Source organism: Ailuropoda melanoleuca, chromosome 1 (assembly GCF_002007445.2).
Source record: "Ailuropoda melanoleuca isolate Jingjing chromosome 1, ASM200744v2, whole genome shotgun sequence".
NCBI lineage: Eukaryota > Metazoa > Chordata > Mammalia > Carnivora > Ursidae > Ailuropoda > Ailuropoda melanoleuca.
In genome coordinates, this window is record NC_048218.1 from 198106951 (window position 1) to 198124309 (window position 17359).

Genomic DNA, 17359 nt, shown 5'->3' on the forward strand with positions numbered 1-17359 from the left:
AGAATTTCCATTTTACTATGCCACCATAAAAATAGAAGGCTTGGAAGTTCATAACTTCGTGAATACACAGTGACCTAGTCTATTACTGAAGATGTCCTACTGGAAGTATGTGAAGAACAAGTACGAGTTTATTTTACCTGTTAATTTATATGCTGTATTGAAACACTTTGTCCTTTCCAATCTTTTCCTCAGAGAGACACTTCGAGAAGTGCTCCATTTACTGAGAAGCACAGGTAACACCCAAGTGGAGTACATCATCCGGATCATGAAGAAATGGGCCAAAGAAAACAGAGTGCCTGTCTAAAACAGCTCCAGAGCCCTAGGGAACCAGTCACCACTTTGATGTGAAATTGGAAATAATTTTCCTCAAGTTTAATGTAAGATGCAGGGCTCTGTTCTTTGCCATTTCCTTCCTTGCCCTTTGAGCCTCAAGATCAGTGACTGACTTGCTTAGAACTAGCCTCCTGGCTGAACTAAGTGCCATAGTCCATGCTGTGGCCCCTGTATGATCCGACTAGCAATAAGACTTTGGACTTGTCTGGTGCCTTTCTTCCAAAAATACTCAGAGAACTCTTATGTAATTTACTGACTTTAAGGAGAATGGCATAATTTTTTTAAATATTGGCATTCCATGGCATTTTCCCCTCGCTGCAATAACAAATGCCTTTAATGCTCAAGAGTACCCTCATTCTATCGTCTTCATCTTAGCCATCTGTACATTATCCCATTTTACTGGGGAATTCCATAAAGAATTTGTAACGCATTTCTGAATTTCGGGAGAGCAGAGGTTATAAATAGTGATATGATTCTAAGAGTGGCAGTAAGATCCTTTATCAAACTCATTCATGGATAATGGACTTTGAGGATTACTCTTGCAGTCATTCTGCTGATAAATAACATTACAGTGGAGTAACAGGAGAATTGGAGTTTTTTAAAAGGTGAGTACTGTGAAAAAAAATCTGTGTGGTACATTTAAAAGTATTCAAGAAATAGTATACAAATTGCATTAGTCACTTCTCTGTTCTATTTTAGGGAACAAAACAGGTTAGGGATTTTTTTTTTTCATATATCATGCTGAATAAACATCAATTTTGAAAGTAGGGCTACAGAGATTATATATATGCAGTGTGGCTATTTATTAATATAATGATAATAAAGCATGAACTGTGCAGAGCCCTTTAAGGAACCTCCTAATGGCTGGACTCTGTCCTAAGTCATATTCCAGCCCCATGTTTCTGAGCTCTTGCAACATAAACCTATTATACAACTGAGCAGTTTTAGACTCACAAATGATTTTTCAGAAAATAGACATACATGGTTTTCTGTACCAGATTACCTTTGTTTCCACACCCTGTATTTTGTTCCTACGAGTTTAAGGTCCCCAGCGTTACAGGTATACAAAGTGTAGAGCCATCCCTATCTGGCATGAGAACTGAAAGAAAGTCCTAATTCCTTGAAGCATTATAGACAGCTTAGAGAACTCATGGAAGCTCCGGCTCGGTTGTCCAGTATGCCCCCGGCATGTGCTGTAGCCGTGGAAGCCGGACAGAACGGAGCCGGGAGCATGGCAGGGGAGTAGCTAAGGAGAGGAGATCAGTGACTGCAGGTAGCCTTTGCCTTCTGGACAGTTGCAAGGGGTTCTTTCAGTTCCTGTCTTTTATCTTCGACCCAGATCTAATCAGTTCAGAGCACAAGTCAAAACAAATTGGCCTGAATAACTGAATTTTAGAAAAACAAATTTGTATCATTTTTCCAAACGCCAAAGCTTCTACTCTTCATTAACATTGTCCCTCCGTTTTCAGTAGTTGGTTCTTAGCATCTAAGGTACTCAGTGGATCAGAGCTGGGCAGAACCTGCTCTAATTTTAGAATTATCTTGTGATTCCTATTACGCTCACTTAAAATATTAGGAAACATAGTAGTGGAAAAAGACGGAACACCTCAGTGGCTTTTGGCAATGAAATTTGTCTTCCAGTTGATTGCTATTATTTTCAAATTTCCTCTACTTGATAAGCTTTTCCATTGATGGTGATTTACTTTTAAATGAGGTTTTGTTGAATTAATAGTCTAGCATCTCCCTGCCATTTTCCTGTCTTTGGGGAAAAGCAGATACTCCAAACATAGCAATTCCTGGAATTTTAAACTAATTTTTAAAGAGTTTTTAATCTATAGAAGTGAGTCAAAAAAGTGTAGGGACTAGTTGAAGAGGGATACCATCCAGTTCTGTTAGTAAGGATAGCTACTTGTGAACTGTGTTGGCGGGGTCCCAAGATTGTCGAGTCATGTGGCATGGCAGTTTTTCTTACATGTGATGAAGAGGGTGCAGGCTGAGGAATGTAGTGTCATGTGTACAGTTCAGAACATCCATGTACTATTTATAGTTGATAGCAAAGATTACTTGCAAATGGAAAAAATTTATAATTATTTTTCTACTTCAAAAGAATTATTATATTGTACTGTAATATACTCAAATTAAAGTTTATTATTTGGTCTTACTATGTATCCTGTTGAGCGTGGTGAATGCAGGTCCTGGGTATGTCATGTGCCTTCTCCCCTTTCTTGACCCCAGAGTGGAGGGGAAAAAATAAAGTTTGGGGCTCCATAGGTACTCTTTATGAAAGAGGAAAGTAGATATTTTTTATAGAAGCCTTGTCCCCTAAGGCTGTGGTTCCTCATTGGTCAGATTACGTTTGGCTCTTTGCTGAGTCATAGCTCATTTCACAAGTGTTATAGCCAGTGCATAGTATGATACCTCGCACAAGAAAGCTCACTGATACTTGTTCACTGAATAATTAAGCATTTCATAGCTGGTAGAGCAAAGGACTTGTGAGACCTGACCTCATATAATTCTGATTCCCATCTAATTATTGTTTTATTGTGTGCCAAGCATATCCTAGGAGCTAGGGGTACAAAGATAGATAATGCTAGTCCTGACCCTTAAGGAACTCAGTCCCACCGGAGTATATACAACTTAACACGATAGTGTGTGATTGTAGATGGCAGTAGGAACAAAGTGTTGAGAGAAAATAAGGCAATGGGTTGGGGCACCTGGGTGGGTCAGTCAGTTAAGAGTCCAACTCTTGATTTCCGCTCAGTTTGTGATCTTGGGGTGGTGGGATCGAGCCCCGCATCTGGCTCCACAGTCAGTGCGGAGTCTGTCCCTCTCCCTCTGCTGCTCGTGCTCGCTCTCGCCCTCTAAAGTAAATAAATTAAATCTTTTTAAAAAAATAAAAGAAGGCAATGGGAATGTTTGTACCCCTTGTAAATTGACACCTCTTGCCTCACTGGGGAGCAGCCATCAGAATGGATCCTGAAACCCCGCAACTAGCAGGATCCCCCTGCTTCCAGCATGTGTGCAGCATGTATGACGTGCATCCAGGCATGTGGAAGCCAAGGACTGCTTCCTTCTGTTAAGGCTTGGTACACTTGAATCGTGGAAAGCAAGTGGGCATTACCAGATCACACTAGTTATATCCACTTTCTAATGGCAAAAATGAATTAGTGATTTACTACTTCCTCTATTTGGGATTCTCTGAATCTGATTTAGATAAATGGTCCTTTCTGTTTCTTCATCCTATAAAATACTTCTGAGGTTTATAGGTATTTGATGATAATGTTCAAACAGTATTCTGCCTATTCAGAGATGCTGTCAGAGAAGCAGCCCTGGAGACCGGATGATGTGCCCATACCCCGAACTCCGGACTGCAGGACTAAGTGAGAAGCCTAAGACAGCACACATTCACTAGATGAATACAACCAGCCGATGCGTGTGTATTGATGTGCAGTATACGGTCTAATTTATACTTTGTGTTGCATCAAAACCCTTCCTTCAAATAAAATCGAGATGCCATATACAACGAGGGAGGGACCACCTTGGTGGCTGGGGCAAAAGGGAGGAAAGAAGCAGATGCAGCAGGGCCCCCACTCAGGCTGCCCCCCTCAGGCGACACACTTTACAGACCATGTATGGAGTGAGAACACTGCTAGGTGAACCAAACTGTGCCTAAACTATGGATATATCTTATCTAATTTTATTCATCATATTTTTTGTATATCCATTTACGTATCCATGTATTTATTTGGTCAGTTACTTACATCCCACTGTGTTCCAGAAAAGATTTGAGATAAATTACCAAAATACATGTTACAAAATATAAATAGAAGGCATTTAAGAGTGAAAGAAGCCAAGAGTAAAGTTCATACACAAAAGTACATACCAGAATTACTAAAGATGGGCCAGAAGTTAATCTTTAGGCTTCTTACCAACTAAAGCAAAGGGCAAAATATAACCAGATAAAAAATTCACAGTCTACCTGTGTGAATGAACTCCCTCATGGGAAGAAAAAATTGGATTTTCAGTGATCTCTGATTGTTTATGGGATTCTAATTAGGTTTTCTGCGCTACAACTGAGACATAACTACATGCTTCACAAAAATTTCAAGGGAGTCTTATTGCTTCCCTAAACATGTACAGGTCATTCCTACTATGTACAATTAAATAATCACACTTGCCCTTCTACTTTTAATTTCCTCTAGAAACATAATTACACTCTCCTTTGCCAGTTTTTTGACCAAGGAGTAGTTACTAATATGGTGGAGCTGAGACATATTATTCAAGTGTTTTTGAAATTATAAGTGGGGCTGCCTGGCTGGCTCAGTTGGTAGAGCAGGCAACTCTTGATCTCAGGATTGTGAGTTCAAGCCCCACGTTGGGTGTGGAGCCTACTCAAAATTTTAAAAAAAGAAAAGAAATTACAAGTGTATGTTGGGATGAAAATGTGGGTACTGTAAAAGCAGTGAAATGACGGGATAGTGTAGTTGATGCATTTACTGAGGAGATTCAATAAGAAATTTAGGGAAATTTGTTTTCTCTCTCGTCATGGAAGTAGCTACAAAATATTCTCAATTTTGCCTCTTGGACTACAAAGTCTAAAATATTTACAATCTGGACCTTTCCAGAAAAGGTTTGTTGAGCCCTGCTCTAGAATATTGCCTTATCAGAGGCGCCTGGGTGGCACAGCGGTTAGGCGTCTGCCTTCGGCTCAGGGCGTGATCCTGGCATTGTGGGATCGAGCCCCACATCAGGCTCCTCCGCTGTGAGCCTGCTTCTTCCTCTCCCACTCCCCATGCTTGTGTTCCCTCTCTCGCTGGCTGTCTCTATCTCTGTCGAATAAATAAATAAAATCTTAAAAAAAAAAAAAAGAATATTGCCTTATCAGCCTCAAGTGAAACTTTCTGCAATGGAACATTTAAAAAGACCAATTGTTGGGACACGACTGAGCTTCCACACTGCATGAGTCCACTTACATGAGGTATCTAAAGCTGTCAAATTCACAGAAGCAAAAGGTAGAACAGTGCTTACCAGGGACTGGAGAGAGAGGGAAAATAGCAGTGGTTTAATGGGTATAGTTTGAGTCCCCCAAGATGCAAAAGTTCTAGAGATCTGTTTAACAACAATGTGAAGATACTTCACATGACTTAAAACATGATTAAGATGCAAAGATTTTATGTTATGGGTTTTTTTTGATAACAGTAAAAAAGTAAAGTCCTGTAAAAAGCTAGGCCCTACCAACACTAGTGAGAAGAAAGCTAGAGGGGCTGTCTGAAGAGGGAGACAAAGAAGACTTCAGAGAGAAGAGCCCAGGAAACCACCTGAATCGTTCACCTTGTTTTTCAAGTATCAATGTTACTCCCAATATCCCCAGCTCTTTGAACAACCATTCTTGCCAAAGGCTAATTTATTTTCTTTGGATACTTTTATCAGCTGCTGCAAGCCAACAGAATTTAATTAACTCACCATTAGTAAACGGCTCTCCTTGCTTGTTTAACAAAGGAACTACTCAGAATTGTACTTTGGTTGAAGCCTCGTTCTCATTTATTCTTGTGAAGCAATTCTGTGATGAAATACCGTTTTAAATTTTCTAATTTTTTTGACCAGTGTTTTCCCGTGATTTGGGATGGTTGTAATGACTGCTTTGTCTGGTCGCGTGGCCTATATTGCCTTCCCTCCCCATTCCCACAGTGTCATAGTAAGCATAATGTGTTGCCACCTAATTTGACACAAAATAATTCACACTCCACTGTGCCTTAAAGGCTCTAATACCACAGGATGAGGACCCATTACTGGAATTTCTCTAGTTATCAAGTGTGTGGGTCCTAATTATACATTAAAATAAGGGGAAATGACCACTAGATGGGTTTGTGGTCTTTGGCCAGGACTGTATTTATTACCTGGTGCCTGCACTCCAGCAGTGGGGTCATGGCACATTCTAGGACCCTGAGTCTCATAGTCCTCAAAAGAGCTGGGTATTCCTTAGTGTCCTGTCACCTGAGTAAATGGCCATAGGTCCTTTTTGGGAAAGGATTGGGGAAATCATGAAATATATATATATAATATATCACATATATATATTTTATATATATATATATATATATATATATATATATATATATATATGAACTTATACAGTTCTGTGAGTTTTGGCAAATTTATACTGTTACGTAACAAGCACCAGGTAGATAGATGATTTGGTTTTGTACAATAAAGCATCCCAGGTTAAAGTTTATGCTCACTCTCTACAGTCACAACCACCATTCAGAGACTGGGAATTGACCTGGGCATCTGTCCAGGGTGGCAGAGGAACTAAAAAGGAAAATTAAAGGAGCATTGATGACAAAGAACTAAAGCTTCTGGGGCAGGGAGGGGAGGTAGACACAAGTTGCAAACAGTCAAAAATCCAATCGATAAAAAAAGAAAAATCTGATCCATAAATGGCATTGGACGTCTCAGCAGCAACTCTGAAAGCTATAAAAAACAATGCTGCAGTGCCTTAAGAATTCAGAGGAAAAATTATTTCCAACTAGAAATTGTAATTCAAATACGTAGTAGAACAGATAGCTTTTCAGACATGTACATCTAACATAAAGTTATCTCCTGAATCATGTGCTAGACCAAGAACACTGGGGAAAAAACTAAGGAAACAAGAAGACATAGTGTATAAGAAGTGAGGACTCCAGGTTAAGAGCCGGTGAAAGGAATGCCCAGGATAACGACAGGGACGTACTTCAAGATACTGTGCAACAGTCCCAGAGATCAACCAATACAGACCCGAGCAGGTCAGAGGCTCCAGGAGAGACTCATTCAAGATTAAATAGAGGGGCGCCTGGGTAGCGCAGTCGTTAAGCGTCTGCCTTCGGCTCAGGGCATGATCCCGGCGTTCTGGGATCGAGTCCCACATCTGGCTCCTCAGCTGGGCCTGCTTCTTCCTCTCCCTCTCCCCTGCTGTGTTCCCTCTCTCGCTGGCTGTCTCTCTGTCACATAAGTAAATAAAATCTTTAAAAAAAAAAAAAAGATTAAATAGAATACCTCATTTATTACCATACTGCGAAGGGAGCTTGGAGATAAGCTCCATAGAAAACGAAGGAAATGAGACAATCATTACTAAAATGTGCAAGGAAGGAAAAGTAATCATAACATACTAGGTCATGCTGTAAAAAGCATTTATGGGTCGTAAAACTATAAGCACCAAACACTGATTCAACCAAACATTGATCCAACAGTATTACGAGGAGGGGGGATAGAAAGTGACCATGTATGAGGCTGTGTGTGAGAAAAGCTGTCTTCAGATCTCATTGCACAAAGATAAATGAAAAAAAAAAAAGTCTAACAATTTAGTTCTAATAAGCAGAGGAAGCCGAGCAAACCAAAGAATCATAGAGACGAGCCACGTTTGCAGGAAGCACTCTGCCCTGTAGCCGAGAAGACATCATTGTGAACAGCTCCACAGCTGCTCATCAAGGAGGTGGAGAAGAGTAAATTCAAGCCTTAGAGTCATAAGCTTAATACCTGCCAGGTGGGCACATGGCCCTGGGGTCCCCAGATATGCATATTCACCAAAACAGCGGGTCCAGGAAAACACGTCTTCCTCAAAGAGGAGCAACTCAAACAAACAAATGGACAATGCAGCTAAGAGTCTACAGAAAATTAACACAACAGAAAAGGAAGGAAGGAAGTCAAAGGGTGAACAAAAAAAAATCACCAGAAAATTGGTGATATGTACATGAAAGCTGTAACTAAATACTTTGACAGAAAGGTAGGAAATAGTAATTCCCTGGTATTTCATCTTTAAGGCATCATTAAAGTAATAAATAGTATATAATAGTACTTCACAATTCCAAATTAAACATAAAGTATAAGAAAAAGAAACTACTGGGGTACCTGGCTTGCTCAGTGGTTAGAGCGTGTGACTCTTGATCTCAGGGTTGTGAGTTCGAGCTCCATGCTGGGTGTGGTGATTACTTAAAAATAAAATCTTAAAAAAAAAAAAGAAGGAGAAAACACTAAATTTCATCATTGGTCACAGTATGGAATTATAGACAATGTCAAAAAGAAATTAAGGATTAAGCATATTATAAAATGATCTTATTAGAACAAAAATACAAATCCTCCAAATTATCAGAAGTGACATACACTAAACAGGGCAAACAGATCAGTTGAAGGGGGATTTTTAAAGAGGTTTAAACGAGAAAACATGACATAAAATAATATGTCAGGTCTATGCTCAAACATACTTCTCATGTTGAAAATGCTAATGAGCTCCACTCACCTATTACAAGAAAAAGATTGGCAGATTAGATCACAAAGCAAAACCTAACTCTGCTGTTTACACATAAATGTTGATAATAAAAAGATGGGCAATAGTATAATTGGGCAAATGCAAATAAAAGAGAGCAGGTGTCACAACCGAACAGGGTTGAATCCAGGTCAAAATCATTAAGCAAGTCAAAGAAACACACAAACACACTTTGAATGATAAAAGGTCCATTTCTCAGAAGATATAAGAGTTATGAATATGCAATGAAAGAAAGAGCATCAAAAAACAAAAATGAGGGGCTCCTGGGTGGCTTAAGTCAGTTAAGCCTCTGATTCTTGGTTTCAGCTCAGGTCACGATCTCAGGTTCCTCATTTCACCTGCACATCTGGTTCCCTGCTCAGCAGAGAGTCTGTTTGTCTCCCTCCACCTCTACTCCTCCTCTCATACTCGCGTGTGTTCTCTCTCTTAAATAAATAAACAAATAAATAAATAAATCTTTAAACAAACAAAAATGATAAGAGCTACAAGGACAGTAGTAATAGTAAAAAATTCCAGTTCACAACAGTTGAAATGAAAAAAATGTAAGGAAAAGCATATAGGTAACTTAAGTATCACAACTAATAAGGAATATTGTTAATACAGCTTATGCCTTGAAAACAACGACTTCCTTTTCAGGGAACCATAGAACATTCAGTAAAGCTGGCTGTGAATTAGGCCACAAAGCAGATAACATCAATCAGTTATGCAAGTGTTTACTATGCTACAGCCACCTGTCAAAACACGTCACATGTATTAACTCACTGAATCCCAACAACTTTAAACAGTATGTATATTATCATTCGCATTTTGCAAACTAAGGCACAGAATGCTGAAGTTGTTTATACCAAAGTCAGGAGTTAACTTAGTAAGCAGGCATCTCGAAAATAGAACGAATAAGGAGGTTTTAAATCACAATGTCTAAGTCGAAGTTACCCACAAAATTAAGAACCCTGCCACCTAAACATCAAAAAGGAAAAGAAAAAACAATTTAACCAACCAACAGGAAAAAAATAATAAGTAAACGAACAAATAGCAAATAAAAATCTAGACAAAAACCCTTTCTTAATTTTGGGGTAAAAGAGAATATCCAAACTGTTTTCAAACTGGATTGGAGATAAAGCTCAGAGGAAAGGTGAAGGTCTTGAATCCTTAATAAACAGAAAAAAATAAATGAGTGACTTAAGCATCTTATCAAGAAGTAGGGGCGCCTGGTGGCTCAGTCGGTTAAGCATCAGACTCTTGGTTTTGGCTCAGGTCATGATCCTGGAGTCCCAGGATGAAGCCCCATGCCAGGCTTCTCTGCCGCCCCCTCTGCTCCTTCTCCCTTCCCCCACTTCTGTCCCCCCACTCCTCCCCAACTCATCCACTCAATGAGCTTGTGCTGTCTCTTTTATAAATAAATAAATAAATAAATAAATAAATAAATAAATAAAATCTTTTTTAAAAAAGAAAAAAACCCTCACACATTGCTAGTGGAATATACACTGATACTTCCTTTGGAGGGCAATTTATCAAATTCAAAATGCACATATTCTCTGATTCAGCAGTTGAGTCAGGTTGAGCACATTACATTTGCTGAAGAGTTGTTTCAATTTCCTTTCCTGTGAGCTAACTGTTCATATCTTTCTCCACTTTTCTATTAAGTTATTATTGTTGTTTCTCCTTGATCTGTAGGAGTTCTTTATAGAGCAGAGAAATTCACCCTTTGTGAAATGTTGCAAAATTATTTCCATTTTTGTCATTTGTTTTTGATTAGTGCTGTTTTTCTGTCCTGCAGCAATTTGTTTTAAATGTTCGAAATTATCAGTTGTACTTGGAAAGGCTTTCCCTAGTGTGAGATTATTTTTCTCAGTCTCAGCTGATTTCTTCAAAAGTGTTTATGATTTCATTTTTTACATTTAAAACTTTGATTCAGTAGAAATGTATCCTTTTGTAAGGTGGGAGATACAATTTTATTCTTGTGTGGATGGCTACCCAGTTGTCTTAAACTATTTACTGAATAACCCATTCTTCCCTCACTGATCTGAAATTATTGTATATTCTGCAAGAGAGAGACAGGAAATGGAAAATGCACAAGTGGAAAATGATTATAAACAGGCAATTTACAAAAGAGGAAATTAAAAAAACAGGTGTATGAAGTGATGCTCAACTCCCTTAGTCATGAGAGAAATGCAAATTAGAATAATAATGACTGTTGGGACGCCTGGGTGGCTCAGTCGATTGAGCGGCCCACTCTTGATTTTGGCTCAGGTCACGATCTCAGGGTCAGGATATCGAGCCCTGAGAGTTGGGCTCTGTGCTCAACAGGGAGTCTGCTTGAGATTCTCTCTCCCTCTGCCCTCCCCCCTGTTCTTTCAAATAAATAAATCTTCTTTAAAAAGTTATAAACTGATCTATTATTACACACAGCTAACATGGGTGGATCTTAAAAACACAGTGTTGAGTGAAAAAGAAACATAATGAGATATATAATAATAAATTTACTATTAAAAATATATGTGTATAAAACCACATATTTACAAAGTCACATAGAAACAAAAAGTAAAACTTTACAATTTCTGTCATTGGAGATAAGGAATGATAATAAGATGAAATTTCAGAGAGGGGCAGGAGAGAGAGAGCTTGAGAAGGGTCATCAATGATGATCACGTGCCACAAACCAAGTATGATTAATTCAGCCTTCTTTGCCTGAATTGAAAACCAAACCAAACCAAACCAAACTCAAGGTTACCAATAATCTCCATTTTGCCAAGTACAGGGATCATCTTCCTGTCCTCATCTTACTAGACTCGGTAGCATCCAACAGGCAGTTGACAAGCCACTTTCTTGAAATGCTGTTCTTCCAACATCATGTTACTCTTCTACTTAAAATGTTCCGATAGCTCTGGTTTCAATTATAATAAAATCCCAACTCCTTACACCATTGCGTGTAAGCTGACTCCTCTCTCCCTCTCAGATTTGTCTCTTCTCTCCCCACCTTGTTCACCGTGCTCTAGCCACTCTGACCTTGATTCTAACTCACCAAGTTTGCTCCCTTCGCAGACTTTGCACTTGCTTTTCTTCCTCTGTTACATTCTTCCTTTGGATCTTCCCAAAACATTCTGGTCTTGACTCAAATGTGTCTTCCTCCGACAGGATTAACAGAAGAAGGATCAATATAACATTGCACTGTGGTCCATTCTACTTTCTTATGTTGATTGTCACTGCTGTTGCCAATTAAGCTTGCTTCTGTTGTTCAACTCCAAAAGGCAGCCATCTTACCGCATTCATTTTGGAGAAGATGGGAAACAAGAATCTGGGGAAACCCTGCTGCTCCTCCTCTAAGATAAAACACTAAACAATGGGGTTGGTTTGTCCCTTTTCTCTAAGTATATGTCTCCACAGATGCAAGGTTACCACACCCTGGATTGAACATTAATCTTCAACACAAGATTTGAGAGTTTGTGGGGCGCCTGGGTGGCTCAGTCGTTAAGCGTCTGCCTTCGGCTCAGGGTGTGATCCTGGCGTTCTGGGATCGAGCCCCACATCAGGCTCCTCTCCTGGGAGCCTGCTTCTTCCTCTCCCACTCCCCCTGCTTGTGTTCCTTCTCTCGCTGGCTGTCTCTTTCTGTCAAATAAATAAAATCTTAAAAAAAATTTTTGAGAGTTTGTAAAATTATCATATTGCCGTGCTGAAGATGTGTAGGTAGTTAATTGTTAATGAAAAGGGTATGAGTAGCTTGATCTCACAGGATTATTTTATTGTTGTTCTATATTTTATACAAAAAAACCCAAAATGCCTGATCTTTTTTTTTTTTTAAAGATTTTATTTATTTATTTAACAGAGACAGCTAGCGAGAGAGGGAACACAAGCAGGGGGAGTGGGAGAGGAAGAAGCAGGCTCATAGCAGAGGAGCCTGATTGTGGGGCTCGATCCCATAACGCCGGGATCACGCCCTGAGCCGAAGGCAGACGCTTAACCGCTGTGCCACCCAGGCGCCCCAAAAATGCCTGATCTTATAGCATTACAATTAGAAAACGTGAATGTCTTACATAATCTAAGATCTTAGGCAAAGATACTCTGACTTTGCATTCAAGAGGAATTGACTTTGACCTCTTTGCATCGTTCTCAAAGGCCCTTACTACTGAACAAGAGTATTTAGGATTTCCCAAATTCCTAAGGAAATGCATAGATAGACGTGCTCTGCCCCTAAAAAATCCTAAAAGCAACCAAATTAATTTTTCCTCACCTACTCAGTCTCTAACTGCTAAGGTGGCTATCCATTTCAAACTGGTGACTGCAACCAGTTAGAAGACTATGAAATCAGTTTTAAAGGTCAAAGCAGCATTAGAAAAAAAAAAATGAAATAGGCTACAACAGAATTTAATTGGATTGAAAGTATCACTAATCCTTATTCAAGGCTAGAGTCCAGGAGGGAGAGCTGATATAGGAACAGTTATCTTACTGGAATTCCTGGGTTGATTTGTTGGACAGATAACATTGTACAGTCTAATTTTATCACAACTACCTGTGATTTGTGAAATGATGTACAGGGGAATTTTATTTGCTGATAGAAAATCCAGACTTTTCAGTTGAGTTCCAGTGAAGAACTTAAAAGTATATTTTTGGGGAAAGGTTTGTCATCATGGATGGTGTATGTGTGCACTATATATATATATATATATATATATATATATATATATATATATATATATGGTGTGTGTGTGTGCTGTTTATTAATCAGATCAGTATAAATTGTTCTCAGAGAAGGTGCTTTATTATTAGATGAAAAAGAAATAACAAAGTGAAAAATACAGGAGCTGTGTTCAGGCATAGCTGCTAGATTTGGAAGTGCAGTGAAAATACTGAGAAAAAAATGTTCCTCTAATAATCAGAGAACAGACTTTACATTTCACTCAAAGAAGAGAAAGATAATGCATTTCTGGCAAAAGAAAGATTAATATCTTCAAAATTAAAGGACATTTGAAAACATAGCATATAAGTCCCTAAAATATGTTCTTAAAAGGGCCTAAAGTTATTGGCACAATTTCTCAGTTGCTTTCACAAATTTTAATGAGAAAGACAATCTTTGTGTTTAGTTGTGGCAGAAGAGAAATGGTTCACGCTAAGTGCTAAGAAACTGCTTCCTCCAATATGCTGGTGCATATGTTTTTGGTGGCAAAGAGGCTGATAAATTCAAAGCTATACTTCCTGGCAATAACACAACATCAACTCAATTACCATAGAACGTTGAGAAGAATCAATGATTACGCTGCAGTTATATTCCAACTTGATGAGAGTACTAATACTGCGAGTTGTTTAATACTTTCATGCCAGATATGTGTAGCAAGACAATTTTATTGTCTGTATGGAGAAAAATATATTCACAATCAGAAAACAGCATGTAAGTCAATAAAAAACCTTTATACAGTTTATAATGGATAAAATGTTATCTATTATATTAGTGGATAATATTATGTATAAAAAACTTTATACAATTTATAATAGAATTGCAAGTGATGGGACAACAAATACAATCATAAAACTGTAGAGATACAAAAAATTATTGAAAACTTAAAAACAAGATAATTTGAAATATTAAATGAAAATAATTGTATATAAGATTCATTTGGCTTTCAAAACTTAAATAATTGAAGTTGATGTTCTCTGAAGAGAATAAATTATTGTGGCTTAGTACCTCGTTTACACAGAAAAATGATTGCTACACATGAAATTTACCATTATGTTGGATTAAGATTAAAGAAATTATTGCTAAGAAGAAAGTGGATTCATGTTACTATCCACAATGCCTATGTATGTGAACTAGGATTTTCAATTTGACCTGTTTTAAAAATAAAGTTAAAGATCAGGCTCAATAGGTAGACCAGATAGACATGCAGCATTGTCCTCATGCATTCTGGACTGGAATAAACCTATGAACAGGCAAAGACTTCCACGGCATTACATAAAACTTTTACTAAATTGCTTCTGTACTATTTATATTAAGATTGGTTTCTACATTGTATTATAAAATACATTTATATTATATTAATTTTGTTGTTCTTACTTTATTTTACACAGTAAGTTTTGTGCAACTTGTATTTCAGATATGTATATATGTGTATACTGGGTTTTGGTGTAGAATCTATTTCTCACTTTGAGCTGTGGTTCAAAAGTCAGAAAAACACTCAATGCGTTAGAAGTTAGAAGATATGGAGGAGTAACACACTTGCAGAATGATTTCGCCCACAGACCACCAGTTTGCTGTCGGAGCTAAATTGTGGATGATATTGACTATACATTCTATATGAAGTACAGAATTTACTTTGTAGGTAAGTCACATCTAGGACAAATAATGATGTAATAAAAAGGTGTTTTAGGTGCGCCTGGGTGGCTCACAGTTAAGTGTCCCACTCTTGGTTTTAGCTCAGGTCATGATCTCAGGGCTGTGGGATCGAGCCCACTGACTGGCTCTGTACCGAGTGCAGAGTCAGCTTCAGATTCTTTCTCTCCCTCCCGGTCTCTCACATAAATAAATAAATTCTTAAAACACACACACGTATTTTGGAAACATTAATATAGTCCCACTGCAAGACTGGCAGGAAGAGACTGGGGACAGAAACGTCACTTCAGTGCTACTAAAACAATCTAGAAATGAGACCACTAGCGCAGAATCAAAATGGGAGCAACTACAAAGATAATGGAGATAAAGCAGAGCGCCAAGGAAAAATGATAGCAATTTAGAGCTGGGAGGGAACTTTGGAGACAACCATTCCATTACTATCTTCATACAATTAGTAAAAATAAGAAAGTGAAAAAAATCGAGAATTTGTCTATGACGTCACACTGACTCAATCAAATAGTCATCAATATGTTAAGCCAGTTAATGAAATTAGCAGGAGTGAGTTCTCAGGATTTAGAGCGCGGGCCCTCGAATTTGCTTTCTATTTAATGGATTAAAGCGGGCAATAACTCTCATCCTTTTAAATCTGAATTCCAATTAGTTCATCCGCAGGTGTGCCTACAAGGCGTTCCCAAACAAGGCTCCCCTCCCCCCCAAAATGGGTCGTTTAGCATTCTACTTTCGAAGAGTATGTTCCCTAAAATACCACCAAAATCTCTTAAGAAGTTTTTGTTAATTTCGACAGTTTATGGGCGAGCCCAGAACTGTTCATTTACTCCAATCACCCAACTTTAAAACGGTATTGAGCATTTTACGACCGTACCACACACATTCCCCACCGCGGCCGGGCGAGAAAAACAGGAGTCGGTCTAGGAATGGGAGGCCTGTGGGAGTCAGTGTTGCGTTCTGCGGAGAGAAGCCGCAGGGCTAGTTCGGCTGGAGTTAGCCATTTCCTTTCTTCCCTCGATACTTCGGGCTGCGGGGCGCTGGGCGGGCTCGCACTGCGGTTGGTCCTCGCGTCCCTCAACCCCTTCTCCGTATTCGCCTCGAATAACCTGTTTGACAACCCCGATTCTCTAGAGCCGAGTGCAGGAGGTATGTGCCGGACGGGACCCAGCGCCATGATTAGGTCAGTCCCAGGCACATCGGACGCTCGCTCCTAGCTAAGCCCCACATGCGTCGCCGGTTTCCGGGTGCAAATGGGAAGCTCGGGAAACCCCAGACCCCTCCCTTTTAGGAAGGGCGCAGACGGCGTCTCCGTTTCCAAGGAAACCGGCCCTGCCATAACGTCACTTCCGCTGACCTGTCTGGACTCCAGACTGTTGGGAGGAAAAGAGGAAAACTGAGCCACAGCCACGACGGTGGACGCGAGCGTCTCCTGTTTGCGCATGCGCCCGCTCAGCGGCCTGCTTCTATTTATGTGGGGGATCCAACATGGCGGCTGCGGCGACCCTGGCGATGGCGGTGGAGACCATCAGAACATAGTGGCGGGGAAGGGGGCACGGTCCGCACTCACGGTGGCGTCGGCAGAGACGACTGAGGGTGGTGGAGGGAAGAAAAGCGACGGAAAGCAAAAGGAAGGGCGGGCAGGCAAACAACTCGGCGTAGAACCGAGCGCCGGCTCGAGCGAAGGCAGAGGGCCAGAACAGTGGGGATGGCGGAGCCACGCAGAGTAGCGTTTATTAGCCTGTCACCGGTGAGGCGGCGCGAGGCCGACTACCCGGGGGCCGAACGCGAGCCCGAATACCCTCGCGAGCCCCCCCGGCTGGAGCCGCAGCCGTACCGCGAACCGGCCCGGGTGGAGCAGCCGGCCCCGCGGGAGGCTGCCCCCCGGTCGGACGCGCAGCCCCCGCCGCGGGAGAAGCCGCTCCCCCAGCGCGAGGTCAGCCGCGCCGAGCCGCCCATGTCGCTGCAGCGGGAGCCCCCGCGGCCCGAGCCGCCGCCGCCGCCGCTCCCTCAGCTGCACTTGCAGCCGCCCCCGCCGCGAGAGTCGGCTTCCCGGGCCGAGCCGCAGCAGAGGCCGCCGAGGGAGACAGTGCGCCTGGAGCTAGTGCTCAAGGATCCCACCGACGAGAGCTGCGTGGAGTTCAGTTACCCGGAGCTGCTGCTGTGCGGAGAACAACGGGTACAGAAGATTCTCCCTCACCCCCCAGACCCTGGGAGCCTCAGGACGCGTCCTCCTCTCCCGGTGGTTCGCACCTTCCGACGCCCGCTTTGCGCGTCTGGGGTCGCCTGGGAGGGTGGACTGGAGGGGGCTGGGGCCGAGCGGGTGGACGAGTGGTTGGTGCTGCTTTCCCTTGCTCCCCAGGGTTGGCCAAGGCTCCCACCCGGCTCCACCAACCCTC

The 17359-nt window shown here is 40.9% G+C and overlaps 2 protein-coding genes across 8 annotated transcripts in view; both read left to right on the plus strand.

The window, feature by feature from the left end:
* Positions 1 to 2763, plus strand: part of TTC26 (tetratricopeptide repeat domain 26) — a 46784-nt gene extending 44021 nt beyond the window's left edge. For both annotated transcript variants that reach the window (XM_002914197.4, XM_034637809.1), the window contains exon 18: positions 193 to 2763. In XM_002914197.4, the coding sequence (XP_002914243.2) occupies positions 193 to 304 (112 nt within the window). In that variant the 3' untranslated portion in view covers positions 305 to 2763. The remainder of the gene's footprint in view (positions 1 to 192) is intronic.
* A 13577-nt stretch (positions 2764 to 16340) lies between these two features.
* The window catches only part of UBN2 (ubinuclein 2), a 76858-nt gene continuing 75839 nt past the window's right edge, over positions 16341 to 17359 (plus strand). For 5 of the 6 annotated variants that reach the window (XM_011218288.3, XM_034637844.1, XM_034637838.1 and 2 more), the window contains exon 1: positions 16342 to 17139. In XM_011218288.3, coding sequence (XP_011216590.2) covers positions 16669 to 17139 — 471 coding nt within the window. In that variant the 5' untranslated portion in view covers positions 16342 to 16668. Of the gene's footprint in view, positions 17140 to 17359 lie in introns of all 6 variants that reach the window. The other variant, XM_034637843.1, reaches the window with a different exon arrangement.